This window comes from Bicyclus anynana, chromosome 6 (genome assembly GCF_947172395.1).
Source record: "Bicyclus anynana chromosome 6, ilBicAnyn1.1, whole genome shotgun sequence".
NCBI classification, from domain to species: Eukaryota; Metazoa; Arthropoda; class Insecta; order Lepidoptera; family Nymphalidae; genus Bicyclus; species Bicyclus anynana.
The window spans coordinates 17663899-17690928 of record NC_069088.1 but is presented as its reverse complement, the minus strand read 5'-3'; the positions used below and the strand labels follow the sequence as shown (position 1 = coordinate 17690928).

The window sequence follows — 27030 nt, the reverse complement described above, 5'->3', positions numbered from 1 at the left end:
CAAAAGAGATCAAATGAAAAATATCTATACAAATACTAATAATAAATTCTTATCTATTTCAAATCAAAACAAAGTTAATATAAATTAATAGCGATCGTCAAAGAATCATTATCATTCTATGTCAATACAGAGATTGATAATGATTCTTTGGGTTAATACCCAACGTGGTGGTTGTAAGCCCCATATTCCCTATAAGGGGAGAGGTCTGGCCTTGTAATGGGTCTTTAAAATGGGATAATAATGGCGAAGATAAAGGTAATTGCAGATAATCGAAGATTATAAAAAAGCAACATATAAATTTATTTACATCCCAGAATCAAATCCTTCGTCCTCTTTGTGAGTTTTCTGTCCTAACGCCTCAGCCTGTCGCACAGTGTCAGGCAGCGCGTCGTCGCCTACGTCGGGCACGAGGAAAGTCGACAGGCCCGCCGCCAGGGCTGCCAGGCCGAACACGAACGACGGCAGGCCCGGCCAATATACCCTCTGAAAACATGAAATGTCATTAATCCTCTAGAGAATGGGAGTCATGGAATGCCACGTGTGCCGATACGTTAGCGGTGTCTTAGGGCGGATTTGATTTGTCTGACGTGTCGTGTTGTGACGCATCAGAACAGAATCGATTTCACCAAGGGCTTCTACCAAGGGCGCTAACTCTTGATAAGTAATTTTAAGTCTTAATTTTAATTATTTGAATTTAATTTTGTAAATTAAATTCAAATAATTAAAATTGTGTTGTACTTGGGAAAAAATTATTGCGGTGGTAAATGTGGAAGGCAAACGGCCACGAGGTAGATCTCTAACCCGATGGTCCGATCTTCTCAAGGAAACAGGAGCCCGCACCTTTTACAGTGCCGTCCAAATGGCCAGCGACCGTACTCGATGGAGGAGCATTGTATACCATAAGATGACTCGCCAAGGTGGTCACGATCCTCAGTCATGAGGGACCGACTAGAGAAAGAGAGAGAATATTGTAAAATTTTAATGTAGGTACTTATATTATCTGAGCAATCTGTTTTTAGACCGAGCCTCATTTTATATACATAAATCTTATTATATAAATGCGAAAGGTCATGCATCACGAAATCTAAAAAATCGCTTGATATACAAAGTCGCAGGCGTACGCTAGTAAATAAATATGATAAAGAAAATAACCAGAAGTGGAGTTTGTGGAGCTATGATGGAACCCAGCCGGCCGATAGACGAACACAAGGCGTGCATCGAATTCCTGGTGGTAGTAGGGAAAAGTTCTATGGTGTACACGTAGGTGGTGTAGAAATATATCCAACACATCAATTTACCAGCCATGTAGAACATGATGGAGAGCCATGTCAAATCTAAAACACGATTTAAATATTAAGGTAAAATTTGAAAAAAAGAAAAAAATATATATTCAGATTTTTTTAAGATGACTCTCAAAATTACTCTTTTAAAAACTAATCTTTTTATGTTAGTTTTACTAACATAATAATTTGATAAACCTGCTATAATACAATGCATATTCCTATAACTTACACAATCGTATGCACAGGATGTTTTAATTTACTTGTAATTGCAACAACAACAAAACTCTAATTAAACTTAAATAATTATTTGCATTTTTGCATAGCAGCAAAATTAAACTGAATTCTTCGGGCGTTAATTTTACTTAACAGCCCTAATGATCTAAAAATTCTTACTTTTTTTTTTCTTTTTTTTTTATTCTTTACAAGTTAGCCCTTGACTACAATCTCACCTGATGGTAAGTGATGATGCAGTCTAAGATGGAATCGGACTAACTTGTTAGGAGGAGGATGATAATCCACACCCCTTTCGGTTTCTACACGGCATCGTACCGGAACGCTAAATCGCTTAGCGGTACGTCTTTGCCTATATAACATCTATAAATCGTCTATAAAACATGAAATATTTCACCCAGAAAGAAGTACTACTCTCATGCGATACTGTGAGTCGTCTAAAATTTAATTTAGTGACAGAATCTATGACTACGCAAACTAAGCTTCTCTATTAAAATATAGTGCTAAGGATACGGATGTTCTGTAGTTATTACATTATTAACTTACTTTTTGGTAGAAATGGCTGCGATATACACAAAATAGCGCCACCTAAAAATGAAAGCATCAAAGGATACTTTCTTTTATATTTTACCAATAAATAGGTAATTATAAAACATCCTGGAAGATCAACCAACGAAACCAATATGTAGTTCACATATTTGTTTCCTTGTAAAGAAACCGCGTTGATCATCAACCCGTAGTTAACAAAAGTTGACGTCGTCCACCAAATCACGCAAACGACAAATCTTTTTACCAGTTTCTTAGACTTAAACGTTTGTTTCATTAATTCAGCAAAGGAAACTTTAACATCAACTTCACATGATAAATGTTCTAGTGATTCATTGTCAATATCCAATTTATTCTTCGTTGCTGCATTCCTGATTATAAGTACAGCGTCATCTTTCCTTCCTTTTGTCAACAACCATCTTGGACTTTCATTGAGGAAGTACTTATAAGTAAGAAATATTACTCCAGGTACGTAAATCGCTCGTAAGTACCATCTCCAATTAGGTGTTATCCACGCTACGCACGCTGAAACGGCTCCACCGACAACGTATCCCACACTACCAAATGTAAAAGGATATATTTTCTTTTTGGTTGATACTGATTCCAATACTGAAACAGATGAATCGAAATTTCAAGTTATTAACTTTATAAGTTGGTGTTGTAACTAACGTGTTTGTCTGTATATTAATTATGTCAAAGGCATAAATGAATTAACTAAATTTTAGCTTAAGCAATTTTACAATTCCGTCTATTTGCTTTTACTTCTTAATACTTAAATGAAACCATAGAAATATGAAAGTAACTTTTATCGGATACTGCAGTATCAACTGGGATCTACAGTATAATTAACTTTTCGACAAGTTTTAACAGAAGGTTTGGTGTGTCATTGGAAGGGAAGAGTTACTGCTTACTTAATATATACATCGGCGAAACACAATCTCCTATAGCACCTTCCATAAACTCCAGCGTTATATAAAACCAGTACCAGGGAGCAAAACTTCTCAAAATACCGAAAATTGGTCCGAGCACACTTGTTAACACTGCAATAGGTTTTCTGCCAAACCTAAAAATATTTGAATTTTAATAAATAAACACCATTGTAACCATTTCTGAATTCCCGAAAATGAGGACACCGTCTGTAAGTGTTTTTACTAAACATAAACCTACACTATAATTTACAGCAAATAAGGCACATAATTAACAAAGCATCCAAATTAAATTGTCTATGGAAATTGTTCATGGGATATCACTTGTAACCCTGGCAATTTCTAAAGAGCTATCTACTTCTGATATCGCCAAGTTTTATTGACATTAAATAATATCATCAGATAACGTAGCCATTAATGTAGCAAGGTGTCCGAGACTACTTACAGATCAAGCTAACTGATTTTACTTGGTGGCTAATGTTATCATTATAGTGTTAAGCAATGTAATATCTTACCGATCAGACATAGGTCCAACGAACAACAAGCCACACATATATCCAAAACTGTGCATTGTTCCCACAAGCGTCCTCTTCCATTCTTGACAGGCTAAGTCAAACTATAAATAACAGATAACTATCATGAGTACCACAGGGATCCTATTTTGGGCCTAGTTTCATTTTTTTATTCATATATGACAAAACATAATATTTGCTTTACTAGGTACATGACTTCAGATTGTATCGTGTAAAAAAAGATATCAAGTATGTATAGAATGTATAACTAACTGAGTGTATAACAGTTATAAAATTTAAAATGGGAAGAAAAACCGAGGTTGTTGAGGAACTTACTTACGTATGCTACAAAACTGTCTGGATTATCATACATCCATTCCATACATTTATGTGAAGAATTTAATGGTTTGCAACGTGAATAATTTTCGAAATTGTCTTTACAACTGAAAAAGAAAATACATTACTAATTCATGCGTATGCAATCTTAATGTTTCCCTATCAGGCTTATGATAAACAGTAAAAAGTTTTATAGATATTTATAATTACTAAGCTTAGCTCCAAGGTTAGGAGGCTGTATTCGAATTCGAGAAGCGAATCAATCAGATAAATCTCCGTTTCTTGAACTATTAAAAAGTATTTATTTATAAGAAAAAAAAAAATGATTAGAATGAAAGGCAAATTCTTGAAAAAATTATTAAAATGAAATTCATAAATTTAGTTGAATTGTTCACAGTTCCAAAAAAATGCAGACGTGAGTATCTAGCTATTGATATTGAATTGATACCAGGTCCACACGCTCCTTAGAAAATTACACTTAGACAGGCGAAAATAATAATAGATGGTCGACTAAAGTTTTTTCACAATAATACCTGTATGATACTTCTTCGGTAGCAAACACATAATTCATGGAGTATATATTATTGGCAAACATGGCGATAACTAACAAACAGATTTGTTCCATGTGGTGCCGTTTGAAGATCCGGAACTTATCCAAAACATTGTCAATATCCACCTTTTTTACTTCAATTACATTTGTTGTATCCATTTCGATGCAAAAATCACAAATGTAATATAAAATTATCGCATAAATTAACCGTTGAGAGGAGAAGACGAAATTAGGAGGAAAACTACAACAAGTTTGCGTTTGTAGGGTTCCGTTTTCGACAAGAATTTTGTATGCACATCATTGTATATTTGCATTTCAAGTAAATCCAAGCGATCATTTTAAAACTCAATGTGGAACACATTAGATTCAGTGACCATTTTCTTCCAAACTTTAATAAAAAATTTCAGTCGCTATTTTATTTAATTTAGCGATGTCAACCGTTAAAGACATGGATAGCCAATGAAAAAAGCACCACACATCAATCGTATTGAATGCACTGTACCAGACTTTAACAATTTTTTACCCGACTGCGCAGGAGTGTTATATTTTCCGATGAATAAGTATGTATACTTCTTTGGGACACCTTTATAGCCTCTTCTTAATTAAGCTCTAGAGCCTTAAAATGTCAATCAGTTAGCCTTAAAATATTCATAATTTAAAAGAATTATCTTAATTCCCTGCGTATAACCCCTCTCATAAAGAGAGGAAACTAAAGCTCAGCAGTGAACCGAATATGGGTTAATATAAATAATGATGATGACGATGATGTTTTGAATGTAATTTGTTTGCTGAAAATATAGTTCAAAATATAACAATTTCTAGGAAGACTAAAATATTAATACTTATTAAAAGGTAATATGGTTGAACGGTGTTTGACTTATACGCAAGTCTCTCTTTTCAGTTCTTTTATTTTATTTTTAATTACCTGGATTACACATTAAACTGTCCATTTAATCTACGAAACCCTACACTGCGCGTTGCCCGACACGCATTTGACCGTTTTTTAAACAATTTCTTTATTCGATGTTTATCATGGTAAAAATCACAAAACACATTGAATTTACGTAATTTGGCACTTTTTGTAAGTAAGTAAGTAAGAGTATATGATGCTCAAATGTTTACTGACATTTGTATTATAAGGTGGTTGTTTTATTCGAACTAAGTTTTAAGCAAGAAACTGGTAAATAAATAAGACTAAGGACGTACGTTAATTAATAAAGTCATTTGCATACTTTTGTCATAATCGTAACTAATTTAGAGCATCGTTTACAAACCTAGCGTATTCACGTATATTTTACATTTCAATTTGCATTTTCAGTCATTTGGCGTAACTGTATGCTTTAATATTTGACTTTAATTAATATTTTTATTTAACTATTCATTATGGATTCAATTATCCACATAATGTTTGTATCTATAAATTAACAATACCTACTTTTATAAATAATAGGCTCAGGGGAGCCTTCCTAAATTGAAAAAAAAATTCAAAATTAATTTATTTCAAGTAGGCTCAGTTTACAAGCACTTTTGATACATCAGTTGAATATTTGTAAAGATTATACTACCGCCGGTTCGGAAGGCAGGTTCTGCTGAGTAGAAACCGGCTAGAAACTCAATAGTTGCTCTTTTTAAAAAATCAAAAAATATTATAATTTACAATTGATGAGCTGATTACAATTCAATTCTTATAGTTTTACTTCCTGTGTGAAGGTGGAAGCTGATCCAACGGCCTCCAAGCATCTTTATCATTAAGGATCATCAATAGTGTAGAACCTCGACTAAGTAAATGTTTTTAACACATTGCTTAAAGCTATGCATTGGCAGGTCCATCACAGTCTTGGGGATCGTACTATACTAGTCGTATACTAAAGTGTTCGTTATTTTGGCTCAGGATCGTGACGTTTAGTAATGATAATGATGATGATGTAGGGTATAACTCGCAAGTGCGAGTTTCGAATAAAATGATGATTTGTACGGAACTCGTGGTGATCCATGTCGATGCACTAAGTAAGATGTTTTATTTTTAAACAAAAAATTGAGTTATCATGTACATTTATTTGCAATGGCTTATATTTTAAGTGCTGTCACTATGTCGTTGTATTTATCAAGATTATCAACTTTATTCCTATATGTTATCGCATTTTATGGTTAATGTAAGATGTATTACATTTATATTCAAAAGTAAGTTTACTACTTTTTATAATATATTAAAAAAACATAGGTATTTAGTAAAGATAGTGGGTAGGTCTATAACCTGAACTATGCGCACTAACAATTATTTCGTTGGGTATCAGCGACGTATAGCGAATAACCATAGTAGCACGGATAATGATATCAAAAATAATTGATGAGAAAACTTTCGCTTTTATTTATACTAATATTGTAAAATTGAAGAGTTTGTTTATTTTTTGGTTGAACGCACTAATCTCAGGAACTACTGGTCCGATTTGAAATATTTCAGTGTCAGATAGCCCATTTATCGAGGAAGGTTATATCCCCGTATTCCTACGGGAACCGCGTGAAAGGTGAAACCGCGTGGCGTCAGCTAAGATAATGTAGTAGATAGAGTATAGCTGCTTAGAATAACAAAAAAATATTCTAACAAATTACAAAAAAAAATTGTAAAACTGAAATCACAAAACATTCGCAAACTGCGTTCGCCAAATAACAGAGGGCCGAGTTTATGCGCGGAGCGGCGCTTCCGGTGTGACGTCACGGGGCAGATGTATCACGTGGTTTCCGGCCGGCGCGTCCGCTGCGGAAGCACCGCGCCCGGCCCTTTCAGCTTTCAGCAAACGCCATTAAAAAGGCTTCACCGCGTGAATTTAGTGAACTTTTCTCGTAATTATGCCAAATATACCATATCTACCTACCGAATTTTGATTTAATTCAGTCCTCGTTTGGTCCAGAGGTTAACCTTCTGGTTTCGGATCACATCATCATTATCATTTATTCCGGTCCGGGTTAAATAAATGAAATACTGGGCTTTTCTTTTTTTTAAGATGGCCCTCTCCCCATACATTGTTTGTCTCATAAAACAAAAGCGTCATGACAAACATTTTATTTTTGGATTGGCTACCTACCAAAAGTATATTTATTTATTTATTTATTTATTTATTCCGGTCCGGGTTAAATAAATGAAATACTGGGCTTTTTTTTTTTAAGATGTATCTAATAAAAATGTATTTATTTTAACACACAGTAAAAATTTTTAATCAATAATTGAGTAGTTCCCTTGCTTCAAAACAAGCTGTCATTTTAAACTGTAACTAGTTGACACTTCAATATTATCACCCTAAGCCCGTCTACTCGCAATAAAGCAGCATAGTGGGTGTAAGCACCACATTAACTGCTCTTCTATAAGTCCGGCCCTGTATTTTACCGGACCTTGAGTTCGCAGTAATGCTGTATAGCGACATAGATAAGTACAGCAATAGTACTTCCTCGAACGATCTTTAATACAAAAAGGTCTACTACTAAGACTTCGATACATACTCGTATTCCAAAAAACTCTTAATTCAAGGAAGAACTAGTTAGCATATTACAAGAAGTTGTTATAATTGCATGAGAAGTCGTTAGCCGCTTCTGGTCCCGGCGTCAATTTGCATGACTAACAAATGATCTGGATTCCGCTGTGTTTTTGTAAATAACTCACAGAAGCTGGCTTAAATTAACAGTTTTTGGTCTTATTTTAGTAACTGTCATTGATGAAGTGTCAAAAGATTTGCTATATTTGACCTTAAAATGTTAAAAAGAAATATCATAGTAATAGAAGATTGCGGGATGTATATGGCAACACCCATGAATAAGCGTTTTCTAGGCAATTTCTTCTTTTCACCAGGCATGATTGTAGTCAAGCGCAAGTCTATTCAGAATAGAAAATCAATTTTCAAAACTGACTAATGGTGATGCCGCAGATGACTTGACTTATTTCTCCATCTTTGATGGACGAATCCATAGAAATATGATTCGTTTGGTTGTCCACTAAACAACACACAAGGCCGTCGCCAAAAGAAGACAGGGGTGTCAAGTTTAATAATAACACGATGTTTTGATGTTACAATTTATCTTTAAACTGGTGTGTTATGTTTATAATTATTTAAATATTTTGTACACGTAAAGATAAGGATTAAGTATTCTAACAAATTACAATTACACATTACATTTACACATTACATTAAGATATGCAATTAAGTTTATCATACAGCCAGTTTAAAAGCGAGATATGTATATTAATATAATATGGTTTTAATAAGAAATCGAAACTCAACGCGTTCCGGAGATATAGGATCTTGGAAGTCAGAAAGCAATCCTTGATGTACCGTTTTTTCCTTGATACGGAACTCTAAATAATATACTGGAAAGGTATGTCCATGTTTAGGAGATGTTCAAGATGTCAGTTTATCGACCTCGTTTATCGACTTTCAAATTTGATTCACTTCAACCCCGTTTTCGTTATCGAGGCCGGTGGCTTTCTTTTGTTTGCCCAGTGCTTCAGCCTGTCGCACGGTGTCGGGTAGTGCATCGTCGCCTATATCGGGCATGAGGAAGGTCGACAGGCCCGCCACCAGGGCTGCCAGGCCGAACACGAACGACGGCAGGCCCGGCCAATACACCCTCTGGAAGATAAACAATACGTGTCTTTATTATGCGGCTTAAGTGTCTTTTTGTCGTCGATAGATTATTGGTTGCGTAACTGTACTAGTCAAAGGGGTGGTGTTGCCACAACATTCGAATAGTTATATTGTAACCACTTAAGCGCCCAGAGCCTTAAGTGCTCAAGACAATATGATTAATATAAAGACATTTTATCCTGGACAAATCCATGGTTCCTGGGGGATTTGTGAAAAATTGAATTTGATGTGGACGAAGTCGCGGACGTACTTAAAACATATACTAATAAAAATGTTAAACTGTGTTCCAATAGTTGTTTCCTGTATATACATGTATTTATTAATGCATTTTTTCGTAATAGCGGAGTCTCAGTAATAGGGTCCCGTTTTATCTTGTGGGCATTCAACCCTAATAATAATCGCTAATTCAATTGACTGACGCGAGTTCCAGGACGTTAAGAATAGACGTTTCAAGTAGGTAGTAGCGAGACTGAAGAACAGAAATTTATTCTTATAATATAAACAAAAAATATAACCAGAAGTGGTGTTTGTGGAGCTATGATGGAACCCAGCCTGCCGATAGACGAACACAAGGCGTGCATCGAATTCCTGGTGTATGTCGGGAACAGCTCCATGGTGTACATGTAGGTGGTGTAGAAATAGAAATAACACATCAGTTTCGCAGCCATGTAGAACGTGATGGATAGCCATGGCAGATCTAAAAATCAATTTCAAATAATAATAAATGGAACAAGGAACTCGCAAGGAACACCCACTGACTACAACGTACGAAAACATGACTGTTTTACAAAAGGTTTGCTTTGTTATTTCTTAAGATATAACATTTCCTAATTTCTTTTATTTCTTAAATGAGTGTCTCGAAATTTTGCTATAATGATAGAACAGCTATGAAGATGTGTACGACTTTACACGTTAATAATATATGTGATTGGTCAAATTTTATATTTACTCGTAGACTAGCAGACACCCCGCGGTTTCAGTCGCATAGCTTCCTTTCCCGTGAGACAACGGGGATAAATTGATGTAGCCTATGATACTCACGAATAACGTGACTTTTTCGTGGTAATAGAACTTTCAAAATCGGTTGAGTACATCTAGAGATTGCCCCCTTTAAACTTTACCTCTTTATTATATATTATATTAGTATGGATAAACTTACTTGTTGGTAGAAATGGTTGCGAAATAGACAAAATAGCCCCGCCCATAAACGAAAGCATCAAAGGGTACTTCCTTTTAAAGTTAGCCAATACATAGGTTATTATAAAACAGCCTGGAATATCAACTAACGAAACCAGCATGAAGTTAATATATTTGTTTCCTTGTAAAGAAACCGCGTTGATCATCAACCCGTAGTTGACAAAAGTTGACGTCGTCCACCAAATCAGGCAAACCATAAATCTTTTCATCAGTTTCTTGGATTTGAACGTTTGTTTTAACAATTCTGGAAATGATACTTTAACATCTACATCACAAGATAAATTTTCTAGTGATTCTTTGTCAAATTCTAAATTATTTTTTTTTGCTGCATTCTTGATTATACTTATAGCTTCATCTTTTCTTCCCTTTGTCAAGAGCCATCTTGGACTTTCGTCAAGGAAGTAGATGTAAGTAATGAAAATTAATCCAGGAATGTAAATGGCTCTTAAGAACCATCTCCAATCAGGTTCTAGCCATGCTACGGCAGCTAGCCCGGCTCCACCCAGGATGTGGCCCATGCTGCCACACATAAAGAGATATACCTTTTTTCTTGATGATATCGATTCTAATCCTGAAAGAAATAAAATTAATGAAAAATATATCGGGTTGCATGTACTATCTGAACTGGCAAACCGATTTCTTCTTTGCAAGATGAATTGCTTGTGAGTGTTTTAAGTATGACTAAAGTAAATCTGTATAGTTGTGTGGAGGAATGACATTATGAGCAATTCCCAGGTCGATTATATCTGCAGATACTTGATATTTATTATAAGAATATGTCAGCTCGACTTTTTGCTGCACAGCTGCACGTAAGCCTTCAATGTGCACGGCTTTTGATGTGCAGCAAAAATTCAGCCGCGGTATGTCTAAGTCCTCATCCATTAACGGCAGATCTATTATATTCGTATCGAACGTAATATGTTTATGAGATAAGCTACTAATTAATTCTCATTATAGCGTGGCTTTTGTGTAAATACTCTCGTTAGCATATGCACCAACTGTTACATACTACATAATTTGTAATTATATAAAACGATTAAAGTGCGAAGTTAGAGTATTTTCCACGGTCAACTTAAGGTTAAAACAACTTACTGCTTACCCAATATATACAGCGGCGAAACGTTATCTCCGAAAGCACCTTCTATAAATTCCAGCGCTATGTAGAACCAGTACCACGGAGCTAAACTCTTCAAGATACCAAAGATTGCTCCTAGCACGCCTATCGTAACTGCAATCGGTTTTCTGCCAAACCTGTAAATGCCAATTATTAGAAATATCAAAATTTACAATTCTGAAAATCAAATCAATATATGTTCTGATTTTATTAATCACTAGTTCACAAAGCTCTGGACGTGAAACAAAACAAAAGGCTACCGGGTGATTTTGTATTAGTAGTAGGCTTGAGAATAATATGGTCCAGATCCTTCATGGGCCAAGTCATAGGTACTCTATAGTACTCCAGAACTAAAAGACAGCAAAGCACGGCGACCTAGCTAGATCCGCACAAGGAAAGAATCTTTTATGGGCAGTACAGAAGATACAAGATAATTTACTTACCGATCTGACATGGGTCCAATGAGGAGCAAGCCACACATATATCCAAAACTGTGCAACGTCCCCACTAGAGTCCTTTTCCATTCCTGGCACGCTAATTCGAACTGTAATTTTACAAAACGCTTGTAATACATACATATTTCAAGTTGTCTTAAGAACAGAGACGTTGTGAAACCCCTACGTAGTTGACATTCAGGTGCCCCAAAATATTAGTTTTGACGTTTCTTATACGAACATTTCTGTTTTCTGCCTGCAATTTTAACTCTTTCAAGTACAAAGATTTTCTAGACAAGCACTTCATATGTAAGTCTTACTTCATATTTATTTTTATTATGCATCATTGTAGTAGTCAATCGCAAGCATATTATTGATTATAAAAGTACATTTACAAACTAGTTTCTTTGTTTGTTGTTATTCTTTACCACCAGCTCGGAAGACAGACTCTAATATTAAGAAAACCCCACAAGAGTGTTGCTTTATTATATACTAGCTGACGCTGCGCGGTTTTACCCGCGTGGTTCCCGTTCCCGTAGGAATACGGAGATAATATATAACCTATAGCCTTCCTCGATAAATAAGCTATCTAACACTGAAATAATTTTTCAAATCGGCCAAAAACTTACTTAACATTTTTTAATTTCACAGATTACACAAGTACATATTTAATTTGCGAAGATTATTACTAGAGAATAATTAACTTACATACGCGACAAAGCTATCTGGATTATTGTACACCCACTCCAGACATTTGTGTGAAGAATTTGATGGTTTGCAATGTGAATTATTATCTAAATTATCTTTACAACTGGAAAATTAAAACAAAAACCAAATAAAACAATCAGTAATATTAGTACAAAGTCATACAATTCTCTGATATATCTATCCAGAAAGAGGCTTTTAAATGTAACTTCAATAAAAAAAGAACCAAGCCGTTTATTTTATGTTATTAAAATATCTATAGCTCCATATCTAAGGGACCAGATTCAGCTTTGCGAGGGTTCGATCTGCGCTCATTTGACTAATGTCATACTCACTCTTAACACAGTATTTATGACTAATTGCCCTCCCAATTAGTTAATTTAAATAACAGAATAAAGATTTAAAAAAAAGGGAAAATTAAGAAAAATACCTGTATGATACTTGTTCTGTAGCAAACACATAATTCATGGAGTATACAGCATTTAAGTACATGGCGATGAATAGCAAACAGATTTGTCCCATGTGATACGGTTTGAAGACTCCAAACTTGTCCAAGACATTGTCAATATCCACCTTCTTAATTTCTTTTACATTATTTGTATCCATTTCAATATGAATTTCAATAGGAATTGAATTATCACGATCACAATATTATAAACAATCTCACTTAAACACGCACACTTGAATGTTGGGGAATTAAATGTGCACGTTTACTTTTCAGAGTTCTGTACCCTGTAATGTCTTGTCATCAAATGTGCTTAAGGACATTGACTTCATGAGATAATATAGTTTATTGTTTCACAGCATTCAGTTATTTTAAAAACCACTTGTAATAGTGTGTTCAAACTTAAAACTATTTACGTAGTAGTATTTTGCCTATTACCAGCTCCGTACCTAATAGTATATCAATAATTTTTAGCTTGCAAAATTTATTGTGGAAGAAAGTTGGTACAGAAAAATCAGTCCCGCAGTGTATGATTTTGTACCTAGATTTTCAAAAAATGTAAACTGATACTGTATGTAGAAATGAAAATATGTTTCCAGTTTTGATGATGATGAGTTGAGCACGAGTCTCCTCTCATAATGAGACGAGCAAGGCCGGTAGTTCGCCACACTGGCTCAATTGGCAGACTTAACACATTTAGAGGATTAAGTAAATTCTCAGGTATGCAGGTATGCAGCACGATGCATTTTCTTCACCGTTTGAGACACGTTTAATTTCCTTAAATGCACATAACTGAAAGTTGAAGGTATAGGTATTGAACCTGCGCCCTCCAAATCGAAGGCAAAGGTCATCACCTCGGCACTCTTTTTTAGGTGTTAGTATTAAACGATTTTAATTGCCTGTGTAAGTGTACATCTATACATCGTTTTACGAACGTTTATTTTAATTTGAAACTGATGGCGAAGACCTTACATACACGTCATTTGCATATTTTTACCATTTATGTTTATTTTTATGAACGTAGTTTTGTAAAATTAAAATTATATTGCTGTTTGTTTTTTTTTAAGAATTTGGTTATTATTGGAATCTCATTACCTATTATGAATGTTATTTAAAAGGGTGCATACCACGATAAAAAGACGAGATTTTTAATGTCGATATTTCGACCCAGTTGCATGGATCGTGGTCACGACGGGACTAAAGTTGCGAGAGGAGAAGTGAAGTCAGCTGTTAGGGGCAGAATCGATCTACCCTCTTCCTTGTTCTTTTTCTTTTTTCAACAACCTCGCGTTTTTGGCTGTTTAGGCAAACCACACTCATCACATCGCTTTTCTTATTATGCGTATCGCGGCGCCCTCTTGGTTTGCACAATTCTACCACCGGGTAGAATTGTGCAAACCACGGAAAAATCTCGTCTTTTTATCGTGGTATGTACCCGTTTAAATAACATTCATAATGAACAACCACGAAATAAGTTTAAAATCATTAACTCATTACCTATTATTTATTTATTTACTATTTAAACATTGCATAACTATGACTCTACTGTTATTTTGATGCCTTTGTAGCAATATTTTGTATTTTTTATTAACAATATGTATAGTCGATATCAACCCATGTTGATATCGACACTGCTGAGCTCGAGTCTCGTCTCAGAATGAGAGTGGTTAGGCCAACCACCACGCCGGCCCAATGCGGATTGACAGACTTCACACACGCAGAGAATTTAGAAAATTCTCTGGTATGCAGGGTTTTCTCACGATGTTTTTCTTCGCCATTTGAGACACGTGATATTTAATTTCTTAAAATGCACAAAACTGAAAAGTTGGAGATGCATGCCCCGGATCGGATTCGAACCAACACCCTCCGGAATCGGAGGCAGAGGTCATATCTACTGGGCTATCACGGTCACAATATGTATAGTATTTGGACGGAACTCCTGGTGCTCGAAATAGATTCACACTTGGTTCCAAAAGACAAAAAAATATTTTTATATCCAAAAGTATTTTATTTCACCTTGTTACGTCGTTTATATTTGCAATGGCTTATATTTTAAGTGATGTCTCAATGTCGTTATATTTATCAAGATTATCCTCGTGTGATATGGTATATTATATATACGAGTATACTCACACACTCCCAAGCGTATGTATTATATTTTCGTCTAAGCGTGTTGAAAACGGCTGGCAATATATACAAAATTCATACTACATCAAAAGAAGAAACGTATGCTGGCATCTGAATCATCAAATACTGCAATTTGTTTTAGTATTTAAAATGATTCAGATGCAATTTTTTTGTAAATTGTAAACGGAAATATTGGATAAGATAGAAAAAGGTATGGTATTTTTTTTTTCTCAATCAATGCTGCTGTTTCCTGTAGCCTCCATCAGAGAAAAGACTATACAATTTCTCCCCATGTTTTTTATTATAATTACTAGCGGACCTGTAAAGCTAGTGTGAAAAATGTATACGAAAAACTTCTCGAGCGATTATGTGCAAACTTTACATACACCATCTTCTTAATAGTCCGAACAAAGCCTAGGTGAGCTCGTTCTTGAGTTATACAATTATAACGAAAAGTGGCACTGATATATATTTATATATAAATTATTGGTTTTATCACAGTATACATATATAAAATTATCTTGGTATACTTATGTATACTTATGTATAGAGAGACCCTTTCGTTCAAACATGTATGTGGTTTCTACGTGACTTTAGATTCGTTAGATTTGCCCTGGTCAGTGTGGTCTCGGACAGTGATTAAGTTTGAAATCTCCTGATTAAATTAACTCTCTTAATTAAATTAAACGTGTGGTCTAATAACACACACCGTCCTCAGAGGGTCTCCTGGGGGACCGACCTCGGCTTAAGTGACATTTAGAGGAAGAGGAAATTCGAACTGGGAATTTATTATAGTTTACTAATGGAATTATTCAAATTCAACATTTCCTGGTTTACCGGCTTTTGCTCCTCGACTTTTAGGTCAGCTCTGTCTCGATTATGGTAAATTAATTTTTGTTTTGACTTTAATGAAAATATGTTTTTAATAAGTTGGTGACCTGTAAGTTAACCTATGCACAGTAACTAATTTTTGGGTGTTGACGCGAACCGCAATACGTTGATGCATACCAATCGTGAGGTGAGTAATACTATCGATTTTACAAAAAGAGTTTTTAGCCGCATATTATTACAAACAAATAGTATAACAAATAAAATATTTATTTGATGTTCACAATATTTAATTTTTCAATGTCAGCCCAACAGACTTCGATTCCCCGAGCAATTCTGCCTGGTGAACAGTGTCGGGCAGCGCGTCGTCGACTATGTCAGGAACGAGGAGCGTGGTCAGGCCAGCGATGAAGGCTGCCAGCCCGAACACGAATGAGGGTAGACCGGGCCAATACATCTCCTGAAATTCAAACCAGTATCATAGGCATTATCTAGAACTTCAGAATCAAAGGTTGTTGTTTTAGATCTAATAAAGAATTATGACTATAATCTATGATGTGGTAAAGATTAAGGAGAAGAGGAAGATAAGTTGTCGACAAAAATCATTTTCCTATAGCTGTTAATCCGAAAAGGGAATTTCGGGATTAACTCGAGCGCGTTAAAGAAGAATAATGGCACATATTGGTGGTTACATCGATTATTTCGGGATAAAAAGAAGCTTATGTTTTCTTAAAACTTAAATTCAAGGTTTGATTTATGTTTTATACTAAATTTCTCAGTGAGTCAGTGATATAGTGGATAAGATCTCTGCCTCCGATTCCGGAGGGTGTGGGTTCGAATCCGGTCCGGGGCATGCACCTCCAACCTTTCAGTTGTGTGCATTTTAAGAAATTAAATATCACGTGTCTCAAACGGTGAAGGAAAATATCGTGAAGAAACCGAGAAAGAGAATTTTCTTAATTCGTGTGCCAGCGTGGTGGACTATTGGCCCAACCCCTCTCATTCTGAGAGGAGACTCGAGCTCGAATATGGGTTGATGACAACGACTAAATTTCATCCAAATTGGTTCAGTGGATTAGCCGTGAAAAGGTAAAAGTTGTCAAGTTGAATAAGTCAAATCGAAGCTTGACTGGGTCCTCTAGATGTATAATATAATTTTATAAACATAACATACTAAATAACATAATCATAATATACAATACCAGAAGCGGTGTCTGTGGAGCGACAATGGAGCCGATGCGACCGATAGACGAACACAGTGAGTGCATAGAGTTTCTGGTATATGTCGGGAACAACTCCGCGGTGTATATGTACGTTATATAGAAGTAGAAGGTACACATCAGTTTCCCTGCCATATACACCATAATTGAAAGCCATGGCAAATCTAAAAAAAATATTGAATTTTCTGCCAATATCATATTTTTTATGCAAATATAAACAAGTTTCCTGTTCCCCTCCAACCCCTTTACCGTCGATCTATTGAGGCTTTACAATATCAAGCTATTCTAACGACCGACGTACACTATTAAGCTATTTAACAGGCCTACATCCATATACGAAAAAGAATATGGATTTTAGAGTTACCACGCTGCTATCATTGAAAGCAGGCAAGCTTTGGCGACAAAATTTAAGGGATTTTTTTTCATGCACATAAATAATTACTTATTAACCGACTTTTTTAATACTTACGTGTCGGTAGAAACGGTTGTGCTATACACAAGGCAGCGCCCGTGAAAAACGAAAGCATCAATGGATATTTTCTCCTACAATTCGTTAATATGTAAGTAATAATTAAAGATCCCGGCAAATCAATTAACGCTGCCAACATGAAGTTGACATATTTGTTTCCTTGCAAAGAAACGGAGTTGATCATCAACCCGTAGTTGACAAAAGTTGACGTTGTCCACCATATCAAACATACAATGAATCGATTCCTCAGTTTCTTGGACATAAACGTTTGTTTCAACAATTCTGTGAAGGGAACTTTTTCAGTAACTTCACATGTAAGGTTTTGTAGAGAGTCTGTGTCTATGGCTAATTTATTCTTTTTTGCAGCATTTTTGAGTATCGTCACCGCCTCGTCCTTCCTTCCTTTTGTCAGAAGCCATCTTGGACTCTCATCCAGAAAATACTTGTAGCCGAGGAATAAGAAGCCAGGCAAGTATATGGCTCGGAGGAACCACCTCCAATTGGGTGTTGCCCAAGCTATTAAAGGTAATGTAGCTCCACCGAGAACGAACCCAATGATTACTGTGAAGAAAGCCAATAGCTTCTTTTTTGTTGACACAAGTTCCAATGCTGAAAGAAACATGAAAACCTTTTATTAAATAAACGTCTTAAAGTTATAGAATTTTAAAGCAATTATACATTTAACTATCATTAGCCTAGTCTAGTCTAGAATTCTAGTTTTAGGTCTAGTCTCTCTCTTTTGAATGGGGTAGGGTGTTCCTAATAATCTCTCGTTATAGAAAAGCAATCTGGGAAGCTACTAAATTACTTTAGTATATGTAGAGACGTTGCACTAATACCGGTTGGATATACTGACAATATCTGATAATATGTAACATTCACTACTAAATTATAATTCAAAATCTATAAATTAAAGTGCTCTTCGAGACACGAGAGCGTAACAGCAAACCATGCCAACGCAGTGCTGAGAATTTCTTGGAAGAAAAAAAAATCAAAATTTCCTAACCAATCCGTGGACTCAAACCAAAACCTCACAATCCGAACTCTTATCTTACTACTGGACCAACGAGGCGAAGCAAGTATACTCACTCATCACAAACATTGGTGAAACATTGTCTCCTATAGCACCTTCAATAAACTCCAACGCTACATAGAACCAGTACCACAAAGAGAAACTTCGCAAAGTACCAAATACTGCGCCTAAAACTCCAGTAATCACTGCTATAGGTTTCCTGCCAAACCTGAAAATAATGATACGAAATAAAAGTGAAATATAAAAATAAATTTAACAAATGACTGCGAAAAATATAGTATAAAAGTGTATCAAGTTATTACAAAGCAGCCATTTTATTATCAAAATATTGGATAGGTTTAGTTTAGTTTAGAACTCTAGATTATATAAATGGATCCCATTATTTACTACTTTCTACAATTACTGAACTTGTTTTTTTCTTTTCAGTTTTTATATTTTACACAGTCGGGTTTATTTATTTGTTATATTATTTATTTTAACACTTTTTAGTTACAATTTAATAACGATGGTGAATTAGTCTTATTTTTCTTTTTATTTAAAGTGATACCTTCCTACCTAATAATCCGTTTACTACTTATGGTATTTTTGTAGATAATCCTTGCGATACGTCCTATAATTAATTTGATACCCATATTTTAGTAACCAAAAACAACATTATAAATATGAAAATAAATTGGTCTATCCGTCTATTTTGATGAAGTTTTAGATAATTTATACATAGATTATAAATACTTTTTCTTACCGATCGGACATGGGACCTACGAGCAGCAAACCAAACATACATCCAAAACTGTGCACCGTCCCCACAAGTGTTCGCTTCCATTCTTGACAGGCTAAATCAAACTGTAAAGTAAAATTTATATCAAAAATCTATATTTATTATCATTAATATAGCAACTAGCGGATCCGGTCAAGCTTCGCTTTGACTTATTTACACTTTTTCCCTTAACCCTACCTTACATATCAATAAAATTAATCGGTATCGGTTTCAAAATAACTGTGATTTTTTTGATTTTGATTTCAAGATATTTACACGATACATATTACGTAATCAAGATTTGTCTGCCTTTCTGTTTGTCCGGGCTAATCCATGAAACGGCAGAATCGATTTTAATAGGACTTTCAATAGTAGACATTAGATAGAAGACTTTTATCTTCAAAAATGAACGGTTTCCTCGGGATTTGAACGTATAAATTTGCGGGCATTTGTTAGCTATAAATAAAATCAAAGTGTCTTTTGCGACTTTAGAATAACTTTAAACTAGACTAAATCTAGACAGCTTTGTGGTATCTGGGGATATGATTTCTCATATAATTTATTTATTTATTTATACTTTATTGCACAGAACAAAAACAATAACAAAGAAAACAAAAGAAAACATAGATAACAAGTATGTGCAAAGGCGGTCTTATTGCTTATAGCAATATCTACCAGATATTTCATGAACCTCAAATCATCATGCCCAAAGCCTAGACCTACCTTCAGTAGGTATCCGGTTTTAAATTTGACAAGGTAAATATTCAAATACATTTGGTAAAGACGATATTTGAAGGGATAATCCAAATTAAAAGCAGAAAACGAAACAATTTACTAATAACAACAAAAAAAAAAATAAAACTACTTACGTACGCGAAAAAACTATCAGGATTTTCATACACCCATTCTGAGCATTTGTAAGAAGAATTGTACCGTTTACAAAGTGATATATTTTCCAAATCATCTTTGCAACTAAAAAAATTGAAATTCATCAGGATAAATTATCCCAAATGAGGGAAGTCTGAAGGCATTGAAAACTTCTTATCATCAAGTCAACGCATCATATTAATTTTTCCAGCCTCCCACCAGCCAGACCTGGACCAATTAAAAAAACTTCAATCGGTTCAGCTGGGGATCGAACTCAGAACTTCCGTATTGTAAAACCACTGTGCATAACACTGCGCCACGGAGGCCGTCATGGAGCTTAGCTTAGGAGCAAAAACTAGTTTGTTTACATCAATCGAATTATTCTTGTTCTTGTTATTGCATTGCATTATCTCGTTTGATGCCGGCAGACATAAATGTGTGTGTTACGTACTTACTTACGTAACTTTTATATTATTAGCAATTGTTTATTCTTCAGGGATAAATCACGGAAGGTCACTTGGGTATCAACTTATTACAATAAGTATCAACTTACTGATTATAATGTATCACATTATAAAATTTGAGACACTTACAATAAGATAAAATATTATCATTGTAGAGAATGGGTTATTTCTTTGTATCTCAATTTTATTTCGAAAAAATGAGACAAGTACTGTGCTAAAATATTTGGGCTAAAATATTATATAAAATTTAATTTTCCAGAAAATTAACTATTCAATAAAACTAAATTATTTTATTAGTGATGTATGGCAGTGGATATGATCTCTGCCTTCGGGTCGGAGGGTGTAGGTTCGAATTCATTTATGTGCCTTTTTTTTTTTTTTTTTTTTTTTTTTTTTTTTAATCTCTCAATATTCCTGCAATCTGTCTTGAGACATTCAGCGGGATTTTAAGTATTTATATTAAGGCGTGTTAGGTGCAAAATCCAGTGATTTGCCCATATATAATAATGTAGTGTCTATTTCATGACATCTTGTGGTGCTCGTCTCTTGAGCCTTTTGAAAGTTGTACCAGGTTTCTTCATCATTAGGTTCCTTGCAAGTTGATTTGGATGTTTACGAATACGCATTTGGTATGTTTTCAGTGAGTGTGCAACTTCTGTCTTTATAGTCTTAATTTTTAGTTCACGATGCAGGCGATCATTTTTGAAGTACCAAGGAGCATTGGTAATCATGCGCAGCATTTTTGACTGGAACCGTTGCAGAATTTCTAAATTCGAGTTTGATGCTGTACCCCAAAGTTGCACTCCGTACGTCCATACCGGTTTAAGTATGACTTTGTATAATAAAAGCTTATTTTCCAGCGATAGTTGGGACTTTCGATTTAAAAGCCAATACATCTTTCTCACTTGTTGGCCAAGGGCTTTTCTTTTCGTGAAGATGTGTTTCGTCCAAGTTAGCCGTCTGTCCAGATATATACCTAAGTATCTCACATTCTCTGACTGAGGGATCTTAACTTGATTGAGTTCCACTTCGGGACATGTATCGCGCCTTAGTGTGAAAGTCACATGTACGGACTTCGATTCGTTTGCTTTTATTCTCCAGTCCTTTAACCATTTCGATAGACAGTTCAAAGTTCCTTGGAGTTTAAGAGAAGCTCCAGATGCAGTTGCATCAGCTGCTAAAATGGCTGTGTCGTCGGCATATGTGCCGGTGACCACATTATCTGCATTCGGAAGATCATAGGTGTAGATCAAATACAGTAAGGGGCCCATAATGCTGCCCTGAGGGACTCCTGCTTTAATCTTGAAAAGTTCAGTCATGCTATCACCATGTTTTACGTAGAAATACCTTTCCTCAAGGTAAGACTTTACAAACTTGAAATAGTTGATAGGTAGATTTAGGTGTACTTTGTAAAGGAGTCCATCATGCCATACTCTGTCGAACGCCTGTGATATGTCCAAAAATACTGCTGAAATATACAGTTTCTGTTCTAGAGCATTATTGATTTGCTCTACTAGTCTGTGTACTTGCTCTATTGTCCCGTGTCCTTCCCTGAATCCGAACTGGTGCTCTGGGATAAGATTGATTTCAATCAGTTTTACCATTAACCTCTTTATGAATAGTTTTTCCATGACTTTAGAGAGAAGAGGTAAGAGGCTGATAGGACGATAAGATTTAACATCTGTGGGATCTTTACCTGGTTTCGGAACTAGAATTATTTCTGCCACTTTCCATTGTGGTGGAACAAAGTTTCTATAAAGGATAGAGTTGTAGAGCTGTGTTAAGAAAGTTAATCCCTTGGTTGGTAGTTCTCTTAAAGCTTTTGCCGTGATGAGATCATAACCTGGGGCTTTATGGATTTTAAGACTCATGATAGCCGCCTTTACTTCTGATTTTTTGAATTTCTTAATAGGCAGATCCAATTGGTGGGGTGTGTTCAGGAGTTCAGTTACTGTTGCTTCTTTAGTTGAACAGAAGCCCTCATGAGCTGTAAATACTCCAGATAAATGTTTCGCAAAAGTTACGCTTTTATCTTGGTCACTTTGGGCCCAGCTGCCGTCAGCTTTTTTTATAGGAGATTGATGAACAATTGGTCTTTTCAATTTTTTTGTTGCTTTCCAGAGGGAATAGTCTGTAGCTTGTGTAGCATCAAGGTTTCGCAGATACATACCAACATCGCGATTAACAAAAGCCGCGAGTGCGTCCTTTAATTGTGAAGCGAGCTGATTGAATTTGAATTTATCTGGTGGGTACTTTGTAGACTGCCATGTTTTTCTAGCCTGGCGCTTCTTCTTTATTAGTTCGAGAATGGACTTTGGATAGAAGTACATGTCTTCTGTGTATGTTGTGAAGTCGGGAGTAGATGACCATGCTGCTTGTTGAATGCAGTTATTGAATAATTCCACTGCCTGAATAACTTCAGAATCAGAGGTCAGAGGTATTCCGCAATCAAGTGAATTTTCTACTATCTCTCTGAAGTTTGTCCAGTTTGTTTGTTTCGTATGCAGCTTACAAGTTCTTATATTTTGTAAAAATTTACAGCTTAACAGCACAATCACAGGAGAGTGGTCAGAGGTTAAATCGTAACAGGAAAAGCATCTTACATTAGAGCCAGGTACTCCTTTTGTGATTACGAAGTCAACTAAATCAGGTTTCTTTTTTGGATCAGCAGGCCAGTAAGTTGGTTCACCTGTAGACGAAAAGGCGAGTTGTAGTCTCTTGATCGATTTCAGCAATTCCCTACCCTTTGATGTTGTAAGTCTTGAGCCCCAATCTGTGTGTTTCGCATTATAATCTCCACCCGCGATAAATCGGTGACCAAGTGTTTGAAGAAAATTGGAATAATCTCTTTCCTTTAAATTATGTTTTGGTGGTATGTATACTGCTGTTATATTGAGCTGATCCTTAGAGTCACTAATTATTATGCTAGTCGCCTGTATTTCTTCAGTACTGTACGAGTTTGTAGCGTAGTGTTTGATTTTATCTTTTATTAAAATAGCGGAACCACCGTGAGCTGTGCCATCTGGGTGCATTGTATGGTATAACTTGTAGTTCGGGATTTTAAAGTAGCTCTTTTGTGTGAAGTGGGTTTCCGATACTAATAGTATATCGACGCCATTTGTTTCTAAAAATAGTTTAACTTCTAAAGAATGGTGTGACAGGCCATTTGCGTTCCATAAGACTATTTTGAGTTGCTCGAATTTTGACACAAGACTGTCATTAAATTGGTGAGTAGATTTGTCACGGTGCATAATTGATTCATGATTTGATTGAACATATTTATTACATTATTAATATCATTTGGATTATCGGAAGATTCTTGGATATTAGAATAATTTTTTGGTTGTGATTTGTTTTTAAGGATATCTGCGTAGCTCGTTTCAGGCATTTGCTGTTGTTGTCTCAGCGTTATTGGATTGATTGGTATTTTAGGCTGCCCTGATTCTGTAGCAGGTTTTTTAGGGCGTAGAGGAGGATATTTCTGCTTCTGTAGTTCTTTATAGACACTGCATCCCTTGTAATTTGCCGGGTGATTTCCACCACATAATACACACTTGACTGAGTCTGATCGTTCTTTGCGTAAGCAGTCTTTTGAGGCGTGATTCCCAGCACATTTTATGCACTTGGGCTTGCGGTGACAATATGCTTTGGTATGTCCATAGTTTTGACAGTTAGCACACTGTGGAATGTGACGGGTTGGTCTTGGAGGTTCAAATGTTATCCGACAGTTTAGAAGGCTTTTGACGTCGTATATTTCTTTATTGTTTTGTTGTGGAGATAGTTCCACTATGAACATGTAAAGTGGTTTCTTAGATATTCTTTGTTTTATATTCCAGATATTAACTGTTTTGTGTCCAAGATCTAGCAGAGCTGCCTTTATTTCTTCCAAGTCAGTGGAAGGGTGCATCTTCTTTAGGACTACCCTAAATGATCGTTCTTGTTTAGGTTTATATGTGTAGTAATCTGTACCTCTCGTATCCAGCTGTTTCTCTACTTCCCTGTAGACTTCTTGAGTTTTGAATAGAATTTTTACTCTATTACCGCTTAATATTTTTAGCTCATAATTTTTACTTGCATATTGGTCTAGAAGCTGTTTTAAAGGTGTGATATTTTCTACTCCATCCACAAATATTGGAGGGGGCCTTGGTATTTTCTCAGCTGGCACAGCTGATTCTTTGTCTTCAGCGTCCAAATCCAACTCTTCAAAAGAGTTGGAGGTTTGAATTGGTTGACTTAGCCAGTTACTATTAAACTTGGTCTGTTTTTGTACATTGAAATTGTTGGTAGGGCTGGTCATAGGACGTTTTTTGTAGTTTGATTTGTCTGTTTTTATATTTTGTGCAGCTTTTTCGCCAACGATACGAGATTCTTCAACATTACTCACCGAACTAGGTACACGTTGGAAGAAACTTGAATGTAAGACTTGTTGCACATATTTTCTGTTTCCAGTAGCATGAACTTCGGCAGCGTCCTGAGAACTCTCTCCTGGAGAGTCGTCGGTCACATTGCCTGGTCCGGGAACCGGGGAGCGCCGGGGGTTAGCCGGGTTAAAAGACATCGCATTCTCAGTATATTACTAGTATTTAATAATACTAGTGTAAATAAATTATTGTTTATATCACTTATTTATTACGCCTTACGCAACAAATAATGTAGGCCATCGTAACTCGCGCGGCGAGGCCGGTAAGAAACGCGGACGGTAGCGCTGTGTAAGCAGTTTATGTGCCTTTTAAGAAATTAAATATCACGTGTCTCAAACGGTGAAGGAAAACCTACATACAACCATTTGCGATATGTACGGCATATATGCGCCACAAAATCCGTTCTTAGCGGACGTCTAGGTATTAACTCTATGCTACCTCACTGTTAAATATAATATAATATAATTGTAATATATACATATTGATATATACTCGTCTGATTACTTGTTTGATTTCTCTTTAATTACTAACCTTTATATCTAGCTTGAAAAATACTATTTTTATCCTACTTTGTTAGCAAGTACTTGTATGTAAAGTTAAAAACAGTAATAATGGCTCATTTTAAATTTATATCTAGCTGTCTGCCAATCTTTTATACCTTATCAGCCGATAAACATCCACTGCTGGACACGGGCCTCTTGGACCTCCAAGCACAACGGGTTCGAGCCGCCAGCATCCAGCGGTTCTCTGCAACCCGCTTGATATCCTCAGTCTACCTAGAGAGGAATCGACCAACACAGCGCTTTCCGGTACGGGGTCGCCATTCCAGCACGTTGGGATCCCAGCGTCCATCGGCTCTTCGAATTACGTGGCCTGATCTGCGGATCTCCTCATTCTTAATTAGATCACGCAGAGAAACTCCATCGCCCATATGAGCCTTCTAATAATGCCCATAGTCAGCGACCAAGTCTCGGATCCGTAGATCATTGCACATCACACAAATGTTTACACGTAAATAAAAAAAAAGTAATACCTGTATGACACAGCTTCCGTGGCAAACACATAATTCATGGAGTACACCGCATTGGCAAAGAGAGCCAGAGATATCAAGCCAATCCTTTCTAAGTGGTACCGTTTGAAGAGTCCGAACTGATCCAAAACACTGTCTAAATCTACTTTTTTATCACCAACATGTACTGTATCCATTTCCATGTTGCTTTATATTTTTATAAAATATTTTATATTGAATAACAAAATTGTCGTCCACATTGAGTACGTTATCAAAGGTGACAATCATTTCGTTGGTCTGTTTTTGTGTGCTGCTGCAGTTTTTGGGGCATTAACTTTATAGCAATACATATATATTTTATCGAGGTGTTGCATTTTTCACACTGTTATCATGATACGTATCTGATCACAGTGACAAGCAACAAATTTTAATATATCCCATAAGACCGTCTCAAATGATGATGTTTTTTTTTTATTCTTTAATAATATTATAAGCTAGCCACCATAATCAACCCATAATCTCCTCATACTCATTATCTCCTCTCAGAATGAGAGGGGTTATTCCAATAGTCCACTACGGCAAAATGCGGATTGGCAGACTTCACACACACAGAGAATTAAGAAAATTCACACCCTACGGAATCGGAGGCAGAGGTCACGGTTCTCAACATAAGCTAGCAAATGACTACAATTTTGCTTGATCATTAATGATAATGCAGTCTATGGTGAAATGTGCTTTATCTGAGAAAGTCCATGAGTTGTAAGTTTGGCCTTTATGTCTTTCTATCTATGGCACCGTAGCTTTTAAATGGTTCATATATTTACAATTTATGGTTTTACAGTCGTTTCAGCTGTTTAAAAATTATACGGATTAAACGTGCGGATGAATTCATAACATTTGTAGACGCTTAAATTGTTTAAAT

General features: G+C 35.7%; 3 protein-coding genes across 3 annotated transcripts; all 3 read right to left on the bottom strand.

Annotated features, from left to right (window-relative positions):
- Positions 1-292: 292 nt before the first annotated feature.
- LOC112050237 (organic cation transporter protein-like) lies at positions 293-4754 on the bottom strand. Its single transcript, XM_052882133.1, has 7 exons — positions 4368-4754; positions 3839-3941; positions 3502-3602; positions 2972-3123; positions 2061-2669; positions 1153-1334; positions 293-483 (listed from the first exon to the last, which is right to left on the bottom strand). Exons 1-7 carry the CDS (start codon positions 4541-4543, stop codon positions 304-306), a joined length of 1503 nt encoding a protein of 500 aa, XP_052738093.1. The 5' UTR covers positions 4544-4754; the 3' UTR covers positions 293-303.
- Positions 4755-8441: 3687 nt separating this feature from the next.
- LOC112050234 (organic cation transporter protein-like) lies at positions 8442-13230 on the bottom strand. The gene is made up of 7 exons (XM_024088453.2): positions 12899-13230; positions 12472-12574; positions 11773-11873; positions 11315-11466; positions 10178-10786; positions 9534-9715; positions 8442-9003 (listed from the first exon to the last, which is right to left on the bottom strand). Exons 1-7 carry the CDS (start codon positions 13072-13074, stop codon positions 8809-8811), a joined length of 1518 nt encoding a protein of 505 aa, XP_023944221.2. The 5' UTR covers positions 13075-13230; the 3' UTR covers positions 8442-8808.
- A 2892-nt stretch (positions 13231-16122) lies between these two features.
- LOC112050233 (organic cation transporter protein) lies at positions 16123-26386 on the bottom strand. Its single transcript, XM_024088452.2, has 7 exons — positions 26133-26386; positions 20217-20319; positions 19333-19433; positions 18647-18798; positions 17558-18166; positions 17071-17252; positions 16123-16328 (listed from the first exon to the last, which is right to left on the bottom strand). The coding sequence occupies exons 1-7, from the start codon at positions 26309-26311 to the stop codon at positions 16158-16160; spliced, it is 1497 nt and encodes a 498-aa protein (XP_023944220.2). The 5' UTR covers positions 26312-26386; the 3' UTR covers positions 16123-16157.
- Positions 26387-27030: the final 644 nt, after the last annotated feature.

What these genes read in the sequence shown, in the direction of transcription:
- LOC112050233 (XM_024088452.2), bottom strand. Translation starts at nt 26,311, where the DNA reads ATGGAAATGGATACAGTACATGTTGGTGATAAAAAAGTAGATTTAGAC. An exon ending in CTGATAGTTTTTTCGCGTAC is followed by an intron (nt 19,434 to 20,216) that starts GTAAGTAGTTTT and finishes TTTACTTTACAG; the next exon opens with TTTGATTTAGCCTGTCAAGA. An exon ending in GTAGGTCCCATGTCCGATCG is followed by an intron (nt 18,799 to 19,332) that starts GTAAGAAAAAGT and finishes CATTATTTTCAG; the next exon opens with GTTTGGCAGGAAACCTATAG.
- LOC112050234 (XM_024088453.2), bottom strand. Translation starts at nt 13,074, where the DNA reads ATGGATACAAATAATGTAAAAGAAATTAAGAAGGTGGATATTGACAAT. An exon ending in TTCGCCGCTGTATATATTGG is followed by an intron (nt 10,787 to 11,314) that starts GTAAGCAGTAAG and finishes TATTTCTTTCAG; the next exon opens with GATTAGAATCGATATCATCA. An exon ending in GCAACCATTTCTACCAACAA is followed by an intron (nt 9,716 to 10,177) that starts GTAAGTTTATCC and finishes ATTGATTTTTAG; the next exon opens with ATCTGCCATGGCTATCCATC.
- LOC112050237 (XM_052882133.1), bottom strand. Translation starts at nt 4,543, where the DNA reads ATGGATACAACAAATGTAATTGAAGTAAAAAAGGTGGATATTGACAAT. An exon ending in ACCGAAGAAGTATCATACAG is followed by an intron (nt 3,942 to 4,367) that starts GTATTATTGTGA and finishes TTTCTTTTTCAG; the next exon opens with TTGTAAAGACAATTTCGAAA. An exon ending in CTCCACAAACTCCACTTCTG is followed by an intron (nt 484 to 1,152) that starts GTTATTTTCTTT and finishes TCATGTTTTCAG; the next exon opens with AGGGTATATTGGCCGGGCCT.